General features: G+C 53.9%; 1 protein-coding gene across 2 annotated transcripts in view; it reads left to right on the top strand.

Annotated features, from left to right (window-relative positions):
• Positions 1–12,424, top strand: part of PALS1 (protein associated with LIN7 1, MAGUK p55 family member) — a 98,833-nt gene that overhangs the window by 59,497 nt on the left and 26,912 nt on the right. For both annotated transcript variants that reach the window (XM_063439072.1, XM_063439073.1), the window contains exon 10: positions 7,030–7,101. In XM_063439072.1, the coding sequence (XP_063295142.1) occupies positions 7,030–7,101 (72 nt within the window). The remainder of the gene's footprint in view (positions 1–7,029; positions 7,102–12,424) is intronic.

Below are 12,424 nucleotides of genomic sequence, written 5' to 3'. Positions count from 1 at the left end.
GCGGCCCCCCGCCTCCCCCGTCCCGAAGGCGGAGGGAGGGGGAAGGCCGCCAAGACCCAGGCCGTGTCCCCTCCCGTCCCCGTCCCTGACAAAGTGGCACCGTGGTGCGGCACCCGATCTCCGGACCGTCGCGGCCCGCCGCCCCCGGCTGTCCCGACCGCTGAGGCCGAATCAGGTGTAACCCGTGTGATGCAGTGCCCGCCCCAGCCGGGACCGTCGTAGTCCGCCGCCCCCCGTCCCATGGGGGGGGGGGGGGGGGGGGGGAAGACCACCAGGGAACCGGGACCTCCCTCCACCCATCTCAAGTATAAAACAGAAGCTTTCTCCAGAGACCGTGTCCCCCACTCCAGCATCATACATAAAACATAAAACAGAGATTGTCCCCATAGAGCCCCTACGGTATTCCCAGGGTCCCCAGAGTTTTGTTGGTCGCGCCAGAGGCGCCGCGTCCACCCCGTGCCCGGGCCGTCGCAGTCCGCCGCCCCCCCGCCCCCAAAAAAGTGGGGGGGGGGGGGAAGACCACCAGGGCCCCGGGGCCTCCACCCCCAGCCCCAGGTGTAGGACAGCGGCTGTCCCCATGAAACCATACCCCCACCCCAGCCCTGGGCATAAAACAGAGAGTGTCCCCATAGTGTTCTTACGGTATTCCCAGAGTTCGTAAAGTTCTTGGAGATCGTGTTGGTCTTATAGGTCGGTGTCCAGCCTCTGGGTGTTGGGGTGTACTTTAGGTCGATCAATAGCTGAGTGGGGCCTTAGGCATATACGTCCTGGGGTGCTATGCTGTATTCCTCGAGGTGTTGTGTGGCCCCGCTGGGGTCTCCTAGGGCCGCGGGCAGAGGCGTGCCAATCCGGGGAGGCCCAGCGCCGCCAACGCGGGGATCGGTGCCGGAGTGCAGAGTTCCCAGGGGGGGTCTCAAGAGCGCTGAAGTGTTCGTGCGGTGGCGGGGCGAGCGCGACAACCAGGGTCTCGCGCCGGGCCCCGGGGTTTGCGGTCAGGTCTCTAGGTTGGTTTCAATGCGGGTACCAATCAGGGTTCTTCTGTACATGCAGCTGGGTCTAGTGTGGCGGGAAGGGTCCGTGTGAAGTAGCTGTAATTAGGGTCGTTGTGGATTCGGTCGAGGCGCGGCAGCCGTGCCGGTGTGTGGGTTTAGGCTGGGGGCTGCCTGGGGCGCTGTCTTCTGTCGCGCTCCCTTTGCGGCTGTTGGTCCCATGTTCGGTGTTGGGCTGCAGGTTGTTGCGAGTTTGCGGTTATGTCTCGGGCAAGGTCCTGGAGGCCTAGTTGTTCGGCAAATTCCTGGGCTTCTGATGGCCTATACAGCGTGTATGTGCGGTTGTCGTGTCGCACCATGAGTTTAAATGGATGGCCCCAGGAATAGCGAATAGTGCTTGGGTTAGAGGTTTCAGCTCTCTGCGTTTGCGGAGGGTTGTAGGCGCTAGGTCCTGGTATAATTGTACCGCATGGCCCTCTATTTGAAGTGGGGTCTCTCTAGTTGCGCGCATTATTGCTTCCTTAATGTGGAAGTAGTGGCAGCGGACTATGATGTCCCGTGGTTGTGAGGCAGTTGCGGAGGGCGGGCGGAGGGCCCTGTGCGCTCTGTCGAGGAGAAGATCTGACGGTGGAGCGTCTGGCAGCAAGCTGCTGAAGGCCTCATGAAGCATGGCATTGAGGGCTTCTGGTGCGGAGGATTCCGGCAGACCTCTTATGCGGATGTTATTCCGCCTGGATCTGTTGTTCAGGTCTTCTTGTAGGTCCTCTAGGTATGCTATTTGTCCCTGCACTTCCTTGAGTGTGGCCTCATGGCTGGAGGTGATGGCGGTAACGTCGGCCATTTTGTTTTCCAGGGTGTGAGTGCGTTTCGTTAAGTCAGTCAGGCCCTCTTTGAGTGGGGCTAGGTGTTTTGTCAGCTCATCAGCCACTAGTGATTTCATGTCAGATAGTAAGTCTTTTAGGTCTTTCCTTGTAAGGGGCGAGGGCTCCCTTTTGCGGCTAGTGACGCTGGTGTCAGAATCTGAATCTGAGGCCTGCAGGCTGTGTGTGTCTGGCAACTCTTTGTCTGACCTGACTTTGAAGATTGGCGCTACGGCTGCTCCGGTTCTGGATTTTCGTCCCCCTCCCATCTTAACGCGTTCCGTTGTGGGTCGGGGTCGCGGAGGTCAGTTTTCGGGTGTCTTTGTGCGGTATTGCCCCTAATGTGCGCTGATAATTGTATTGCCGCCACGGAGCTCTCCTACAACGCGGCCATCTTCGTCGGCGGTTAAGCTCCGCCCGAAAATATGGTTTTATACATAACATCTGCACTATATTTTTCCTTGCTTATTTTCAGATCTACCATCTCCAGTATTAGCGCACTTATTTGGTAATATTATTCATTTTATGTGTATACTAGTTTGTGTCACTTGGTTATAGTGCTGCTATACTGTTGTAGCACATTTTCTTAGCGCTCACGTGTTATTGGATTACCTTAACCTATCTTGACAACAAATATGGTTATTTGGTTAAACCATATGGCTATATAGTGTTCAGGCTTTCCACTATGTCACCGTTCCACAATATGGGTAGTCCTATTCCTATCTAACATGAGAGATAAACATGCAGAGGCGGCTCTCTAATTAGGCGGTTTAGGCGGCCGCCTAAGGCCTCGCGCTGGCTGGGGCCTCGCGGCCGCCTAAACCGCCTGTTGGCAGAGTGTGTCAGGTCCTCGGTCAGTGACCGAGGACCTGACACCAGGAGGGAGCCCGGCGGCTTGCCCGGTATGCCGCCGGGTGCGAGGCCCCTCCTGGCTGCCCGGCCAGCCACCGCAGACACCGGTCTGCAGCTCCGCAGTGAGCAGAGCTGCAGACCATGTGTCTCGCGAGAACCGGCCAATCAGAGCGTTGCCGCGGGTTACCACGGCAACGCTCTGACATCTCGCGAGATTACATACAGGAGCAATGGCCACCGAACCACCAGGGAGACCACTGGACCACCAGGGAAATTAAGGTAGGCTCTCTGTCACCCCCCTCAGCCTCACCCTCCCACCACCCTCAGCCTCACAACCCCCATCCACCCTCAGCCTCACAACCCCCATCCACCCTCAGCCTCACAACCCCCAGCCACCCTCAGCCTCACTACCCCCAGCTACCCTCAGCCTCACTACCCCCAACCACCCTCAGCCTCACTACCCCAACCACCCTCAGCCTCACTACCCCCAACCACCCTCAGCCTCACTACCCCCAACCACCCTCAGCCTCACTACCCCCAACCACCCTCAGCCTCACTACCCCCAACCACCCTCAGCCTCACAACCCCCAGCCACCCTCAGCCTCACTACCCCCAGCCACCCTCAGCCTCACTACCCCAGCCACCCTCAGCCTCACTACCCCCAACCACCCTCAGCCTCACCACCCTCAGCCTCACTACCCCCAGCCACCCTCACCACCCCCAACCACCCCCAGCCACCCTCAGCCTCGCCACCCTTAGCCTCACTACCCCAAGCCACCCTCAGCCTCACTACCCCAAGCCACCCTCAGCCTCACCACCCCCAGCCACCCTCAGCCTCACTACCCCCAGCCACCCTCAGCCTCACTACCCCCAGCCACCCTCAGCCTCACTACCCCCAGCCATCCTCAGCCTCACTACCCCCAGCCATCCTCAGCCTCACCACCCTCAGCCTCACTACCCCAGCCTCACTACCCCCAACCACCCTCAGCCTCACTACCCCCAACCACCCTCAGCCTCACTACCCCCAACCACCCTCAGCCTCACTACCCCCAACCACCCTCAGCCTCACTACCCCAAGCCACCCTCAGCCTCACTACCCCAAGCCACCCTCAGCCTCACTACCCCCAGCCACCCTCAGCCTCACTACCCCCAGCCACCCTCAGCCTCACTACCCCCAGCCACCCTCAGCCTCACTACCCCCAGCCACCCTCAGCCTCACTACCCCCAGCCACCCTCAGCCTCACTACCCCCAGCCACCCTCAGCCTCACTACCCCCAGCCACCCTCAGCCTCACTACCCCCAGCCACCCTCAGCCTCACTACCCCCAGCCACCCTCAGCCTCACTACCCCCAGCCACCCTCAGCCTCACTACCCCCAGCCACCCTCAGCCTCACTACCCCCAGCCACCCTCAGCCTCACTACCCCCAGCCATCCTCAGCCTCACTACCCCAGCCACCCTCAGCCTCACCACCCTCAGCCTCACTACCCCAGCCTCACTACCCCCAACCACCCTCAGCCTCACTACCCCCAACCACCCTCAGCCTCACTACCCCAAGCCACCCTCAGCCTCACTACCCCAAGCCACCCTCAGCCTCACTACCCCAAGCCACCCTCAGCCTCACTACCCCAAGCCACCCTCAGCCTCACTACCCCCAGCCACCCTCAGCCTCACTACCCCCAGCCACCCTCAGCCTCACTACCCCCAGCCACCCTCAGCCTCACTACCCCCAGCCACCCTCAGCCTCACTACCCCCAGCCACCCTCAGCCTCACTACCCCCAGCCACCCTCAGCCTCACTAACCCCAACCACCCTCAGCCTCACTAACCCCAACCACCCTCAGCCTCACCACCCCCAACCACCCTCAGCCTCACTACCCCAACCACCCTCAGCCTCACTACTTCAACCACCCTCAGCCTCACTACTTCAACCACCCTCAGCCTCACTACTTCAACCACCCTCAGCCTCACCACCCCAACCACCCTCAGCCTCACTACCCCCAACCACCCTCAGCCTCACTACCCCCAACCACCCTCAGCCTCACTACCCCCAACCACCCTCAGCCTCACTACCCCAACCACCCTCAGCCTCACTACCCCCAACCACCCTCAGCCTCACTACCCCCAACCACCCTCAGCCTCACTACCCCCAGCCACCCTCAGTCTCACCCCCCACAACCACCCTCAGCCTCACTACCCCCAACCACCCTCAGCCTCACTACCCCCAACCACCCTCAGCCTCACTACCCCCAGCCACCCTCAGTCTCACCCCCCTCACCACTCTCAGCCTCACTACCCCCTCACCACTCTCAGCCTCACTACCCCCCACCACTCTTGGCATCACTACCCCCCACATCAGCCTCACTACCCCCTCACCACCCTCAGCCTCACCACCCCCACCACTCTCAGCCTCACCCTCACTACCCCCACACCACCCTCAGCCTCACCACCCTCCACCACCCTCAGCCTCACTACCCCCACACCCTCAGCATCACCACCCCCAACCACCCTCAGCCTCACCACCACCCTCAGCTTCATCACCCTCAGCATCACGCCTCACCCCCCACCACCCTCACCTCCCCCACCACCCTCAGCCTCACCACCCACCCTCAGCCTCACCACCCCCCCCACCACCCTCAGCCTCACCACCCCCCCCACCACCCTCAGCCTCACCACCACCCCACCACCCTCAGCCTCACCACCCCCCCACCACCCTCAGCATCACCCCACCACCCTCAGCCTCACCACCACCATCACCCTCAGTATCAACTCTCACCACCCTCAGCCTCACCACTCCCACCACCCTCAGCCTCACCATCCCCCACCACCACCCTCAGACTCCCCACCCCACCACCACCCTCAGCTCACCGTCCCCCACCACCCTCCGCATCAACCCCACTCCTTCTCACATCCCCCCTCCTTCTCACACCATCCCCCCTCCTTCTCACACCATCCCCCCTCCTTCTCACATCACCCCCCCCTATGACATCACCCCTCCTCCTTCTCACATCACCCCCCCTCCTTCTCACATCACCCCCCCTCCTTCTCACATCACCCATCTCCTTCTCACATCACCCCATCTCCTCACATCACCCCCCTCCTTCTCACATCACCCCCCTCCTTCTCACATCACCCCCCTCCTTCTCACATCACCCCCCTCCTTCTCACATCACCCCCCTCCTTCTCACATCACCCCCCCTCCTTCTCACATCACCCCCCCCACTCTCACATCACCCCCCCTCACTCTCACATCACCCCCCCTCACTCTCACATCACCCCCCCTCACTCTCACATCACCCCCCCTCACTCTCACATCACCCCCCCTCACTCTCACATCACCCCCCCTCACTCTCACATCACCCCCCCTCACTCTCACATCACCCCCCCTCACTCTCACATCACCCCCCCTCACTCTCACATCACCCCCCCTCACTCTCACATCACCCCCCCTCACTCTCACATCACCCCCCCTCACTCTCACATTACCATCCCCCCTCTCACATCACCCCCCACACATCACCTCCCTGTCACCATCACCCCCTCTCACCATCACCTGCCTCTCCTTCTCACCATCACCCCCCCATACACACAACACACTTCAAGCAGCTACCCCAAACACATAGGGTCTCAGACAAAAACGCAAAAATGCTCACAGAGACATACATTCACACACAAGGATACTCTGTCAGACACACTCTCAGGCAAATACACAGGTAAACTTTTTTGTTAGTGGGGCCTCATGTTTGAGTTTCGCCTAAGGCCTCATAAAGTCTAGAGCCGCCTCTGTAAACATGCTAACTGCAATATCTACTGCTTTAACTGCTTCAAAGACTCACCTCAAATGTATGCTCTACTGAAGTCCCTTCCAAAGGGGGCATATAGAAAGGAGGGGTGGGTTGCTCAATCTAAAATGAATATGGTCTGGATTTCAATCTATACAGAAAAACAGTAGCATTGCTGCAAAGACCAAAATATATGCAAAATCCAGACAAAGGATCAGTGCATGCAGTATAGGCATTCTGTGACATACAGGTGTGCTTAAAATGGGTCTGTCGCCTTAAACTTGCCTTTTCCTATTGTTTCCTCTTCTCTTCCTCATTCCCAATCTGTTGTTTTCTTAATTTCTGATCTATTTCTCTTTTTGTGTATTTTTCCTACACTTGACAAATCTGACAAAAGGATGGAGCTTAACCAAGATGTACTTCCATTGTCACAGAATATGATGAATCTTTTTAATTATTTATTTTTTCCCCTTTCTTTTTTTGTCTTTTTTTTTTTTTTTCTTCGCAATCTGAGATTAAAATTACATTTTAATATTATTTCTCCTTTAGGAAAATTGTGGTGTGCAAAGAAAAACAAGAAGAAAAGGAAAAAGATTTTATATAATGCGAATAGGAACGATGGTATGTCCAGTCAAATGCGTTTTCAGTAAACATATACGCTTAGTGATGATTGGTTGTTTATTTCTAAGAGCATGTTTAACTATAGTATTAACCCCTAAAGGATGCGTGACGGAAAATCATGCTTATCCTACCCTTAAGGACGCATGACGGAAAATTTCCATTGTGCAATATTTTTCCTTCAGGGTCTGTTTTGTTTTCTTACTGGTAACTGTGTGAGCCCCAGGTATCATTAGATTTAGTGGCCCCACACTTTTTTTTTTTTTTGTGCAGTTAAGTACATTGCTAGGTCAAGCCCCACAACAGCGCACACATTGTATGCATGGTAAACAGTGGCAGGAATATATGCACAGTTTTTGTGATACTTAAACAATCCTAGCTTAACCAATGAGTATGCGTAATAAAATGTAGTATACATGGTAGGTAATGGTTGAATACCAAGGAGTCATGCAAGTTAAGACTTGCTAGATTTAACAAATAATAAGTAACATATAGGGTTAACTTTGAGCACCGGCTATGGTTGAACATCTTAATTGCTATGCTTTGTTAGGGTTTTAACGTGATAACTAGTCTGCAGTATGACGAAGGCCTTATATCTATTCAGTTGTGCTTGCATAGTATTGCTCGTGAAAGTAGTCCCCCGGGTGCCCCGGGTGCCCCGTCTTAACACAGCATGTGAGAATAAAAGTGCATACATTCAAGGAAAAATTTAACGTTTAAACGGTAGATGCATAAGATCGATGTCTACATGAGCAGATTTATAACTTATGACTCGGGAACGTGTTCGATGTGAGAGTGAAGTGTGTACATCGGTTAATGCTTGTGCATGTGGGTGTACCTGCGTTACTGTGTGTGGCGGGCCTTTTGTAAGTTCAGTTGACTTTTAAGCAAATAGGTGATAATAATAAATGGAAATACTAATAGCACCCCCTCCCCTCGATCCCCCCTTACAAAAAAATCAATAGGTTCACTGTAGCCTATAGTGAACGCCTAGAGTTATTTAACTTGGATTAGGAGATATGCAACAGGCATCTTGCCCGATAAAGAGTCTCATCACCAGCTTTCGGTCAGCCATCACCTTGCAGGGGCTGAGCGCAGTCCCTTCGTGCAGATTGTTGCGTCCAGCTCGGTGCCTCATAGATGAGGTGGGACAGGGTCCCAGAACCGTGTGGACGTGAGCTTGGTGGGGTGCACAAAGTCCTCTTTGCGGTTCTCCCTGTGTGCCCCTTGGTTCAAACGTGGGTTGCAAGTCTGCTTGGGGACAGCCGTAATGAAAAAAAAAAAAGAAACAAGAATCCAAAGTTGGGGAATTCGAGGTAGAAGTAAAAATAGTCTCCTGAGTCCTGGCAAGGGCCTGCTCAGCTAACCGAGCTGGAGCAGGGAAGAAGGGTTGCCCGGCAGTGGGGGGAAGACCAGAGCGTGGGATACATGCTATGGTAAAAGGTTGTCTGGCAGCTGTCTGGGCATTAGTAGGTCACAGCCGGTGGTCTCTGTAATTTTGCGTTGCATCCTTGCCAGGGGTAAGTGGCTCTGTGTCCCTAGGTTGTAATCACCGCATATGCATCCAGCTTGGAGCTCTGGGGGATGAATGGGGTGATCCGTTCCAGATTCCAGGCATAGGTGCGAGCTGGGGAGCCGTTATTGTTGTTAGCTGGTCCTTCTGGGGACAAAGAGTCTTGGGGCAGACCCAGGAACCGCAGCATGGCCAGAGATTACAGGATATCCTGGATGGTGTGTGTGTTCGATCCTCGTTGGACCGTCAGTGCCCTGGAGGACCTCCAGCGGTAATCAAACTTGTGGACTTGGAGTACTGAGGTGAGTGGCCTGAGCAACCTGCGCAAGGCCAGGGTGCCTCTGGACAGGTCTGCGTAAAACATGAGTTCCATGCCCTCAAAGCGGAAGGTGGTTCTTTCACAGTGATGATGACATCCCTCGTGGCTGTGGGTGGTGCGCTTGTTGGTTTAGGGACTCTAAAGACCTCTTCTGGGGTAATTATTGTGGTCTGTCTGTGTGGCAATATTGCCGGAAATTGGCACCCCATAAGTTTAGGCAGGTCCACCGCTGGGATGTCATCCAGGACTCCCCTGATCTTGATGATCTCCGCCTGGCGTCCTCCAGATTCGCAATGCAGTGTTCATATTGCTGAGTTTGCGGTTTCAGTTCTAGCATTGTGTGTTGCATTGTGGCGATATTCTGGGCCTGAGATTGTGAGGAGCACTCCAGCTTGGTAATGCGGCCTGTAAGGACTCTGAGGTCTGTGCGGAGCGCCGTGACATCCTCGTGGATGCTCTGTTTCAGGTCCGCTAGTAATGCCTTCAGGACCGCTGTGGTAATCGGCTCTGAGTCTGCCTCTGTGCCTTGGTGTTTCGCCTGGTGGGCTGGAGGACTGTGGGTGCTCTTCCTCTGCGTCATCTGAGAAATCGGAGCACCCGACATGCAGTGCCGCCATGCTTGTTTCAGTGGCTCCTTCCCGATCGTGAGGCCTGAGGTGGGCTTGATCGGTATTGTTTTTTTTCCCCTTTTCTCCCCATGTGGTTTTGGGGTATTTGCCCGTCGGTTAGGATGTGAGGGGGGTTTTTCTGAGTGTTTTTCTCTGTGTAAAGCTCGGAGCTCCTAGTGCTTGCGAGTGTTCGCTTCAGTGTTCAGGCTCCTCCCCCCGGCCCCAGACTTTTTGATGAGCTGCATGCAGTGCTAAAACTCAGCCCTGCATGTAGCCTTTTAAATCTACAGAGAACAGTGCAGCTGAGCGATCAAGCTCAGCTACAGTCCTTCTCTCAAGTGATCTGGTGCTTGGGAGACCCCCAGGGTCTGAACAGACCCTGGAGGGTCACCCTCTATGCCCCAATTCCATTCTGATCAGTGCTGGGCTTTTTCAGTTGCCCAGCACAGATCGCAATGCATTAGACATAATGTCTTCAAGGTAGGAGACTGCAGTACTGAAATTAGCCAGTAGATGGCAGCAACTGTCTGTTTTCGTTTAAAATCCCTTTACTAATATCAGTACTGATCTTAGCAGAGGGAACCCTTTGGGATTGATTAAATTAAGGTTTATTATTCGGATTAGATTTATTATCAAGTTTCCAAAATTAGCCACTAAAATGCTACATGTGTGTGTACAAAAATGCTAAAACAGGGGCGGAGCCAAGCAGCAGAGCAGAGAAGTCGCATGGCGCTGAAGCTCCGGCGATAAAAGCCTAATATCCCTTACTAACCTTGTCAAATCCGTCCAAACGAGCTGCAAAACGGGAGACAAGAAAGCTAATATGGGACGCAAGTCCAAAAAACAGAAACAAGAGCAGCCGAATCGAAACCTCGATATCGGAGAGATGTGGAAGCAAGCCCACGGAGCTACTAGGCCCAAGATGGCCGTCCACGCGGAGACATACTCCGAGATGTCGGATGACTACTCCCTGGGGGACGACACACCCGACACAAGCGTGTCCACAATGCCCACTCCCAGGCCTGTGAACCCCGATGCCGCACCGGTAACGACAGGGGTACTTGAGGCCCTACTAGCGGACTTACAATACACGATCCAAACGGCTGTTGCGGCCCTCCGCGCTGACCTGCACGGCATAACGGGAAGGCTCGATGCCATGGAAGGCACCTCTACAGCACACGCTACCCACCTTGCCTCCATACAACAGGAGATTGGTGGTCTGAAAAATAAAAATGAGGAATTCGAACGGAGGTTTGCCGCCATGGAGGACTCACGACGGGCAGCCAATTTAAAAGTCCGGGGAGTGCCGGACGAAGTCCCGGAGACCAAACTACCGCACCTTGTACGCAGGCTCCTGACGAAGCTGCTACCTCCGAAACAGGCCAAAACTATATGCCTGGAAAGCATCTTTAGAGCCACAAAACCGGCCAAAGCCCCAGCAACAGCTTCCCGCGATTTGATAATCCGGTTCCAACAGAGGAAAGATAAAGCGATGACCATAGCAGCAGTTAAAAACTGTATCCCATACAAATTCGAAGAAATGTCCCTCACATTTTTTGCGGACCTTACTGGCGGCACCTTAGCATGGAGGAAATCCTTGTCACCATTTACCACCCTTCTCAGGCAAAAAGGTATACCGTATAGGTGGCGCTACAACCGCTCCCTGCTCATCCTGAAAGGGGAGACTAAGCACGAAATCTATGACCTACGCAGCGCACAAGATCTACTACCCACGCTGGGATTGCCTCGAGACGATCTACGCTGCTCAGCACCTGCAGAATCTTCCGCTCAGCGACACAACTGGGACCCTGAAAGAGTCACTGACTTTGTACCACGGCAGCCCAGACGAGGAGCCTTCGACACAGTCGCTACATGAAGGCCTCCCGAGAACAAGCAGCGGTGACCAACTATTACTGGGGCTATTCCACCATACAGTTATGATCATATAACGCCTCAGTTGATACTTAATGTTTTATTGTTCCTTTGCATGTACCTATTCTTTTGTTTTTATATATACTGAAAACCCTCTGCTCGACCTACTAACCTCGATGACAGTGGCATAGGTCTTAACGACATACCCCCCTCCCCCCCCCCCCCGTCTACGCTGAACATGTAAGAGAGGCCACTCAACAGTTAGCCATAGGTAGACGGGTCACACACTAGGTATTTCAGCTGCGTACACATAGACACACCCATGAGCGACTGCTGGCAACAAGCAAGCGCACAACACGCAGCTTAGTACGCTCACCCCTTATATGCACTACTAACTCTAGCGAAAGCAACACTCTATAGCCCATTCATTAAACAGAGGCGCAGACTTAGCCGCCACGGACCACTCATAGAGACTCATCTACGCCTATACACAAGCTCAGTTACACCTACGAAATACAATAATATAAAAATTGTGCAATGTTTATGCCGCCATGTATGTTGACTTACCTGCAAACATGTTCGCATCAGCTGTTGTGGCGATGCTGACAAAATGTATAATATATGCACGCATAAAATAAAGAATTTAAAAAAAAAAAAAAAATGCTAAAACAACTGTATAATAAAGCTCAAAATATACCATATGACATAGCCCGTGGTCTCTACTTTCACAAATGGTATGCATTTATGGGGTAATTTTAACTGTCAAACTGCTACAATGCCCTAAAATAAGACCTATCAAGACACATCAAATTCATCTATCAAAATTCTAATTGTAAAAACTGTAATGGTCAGGACTCTTTTAAGGCACTGTAGCTTCACAGGATAGTGGCAAAGACATATATTGGGGGTATTATTTTATTCAGACGAGTTCGCCGAGCATAATAATGGGGGTTTGATCACAGTGGCACATACCAGACTTAAAAAAAAAAAAATGACCAGCAAAAATATAATGTG

This window comes from Pelobates fuscus, chromosome 13 (assembly GCF_036172605.1).
Source record: "Pelobates fuscus isolate aPelFus1 chromosome 13, aPelFus1.pri, whole genome shotgun sequence".
NCBI lineage: Eukaryota > Metazoa > Chordata > Amphibia > Anura > Pelobatidae > Pelobates > Pelobates fuscus.
This window is presented reverse-complemented; position numbering and strand designations above follow the sequence as displayed.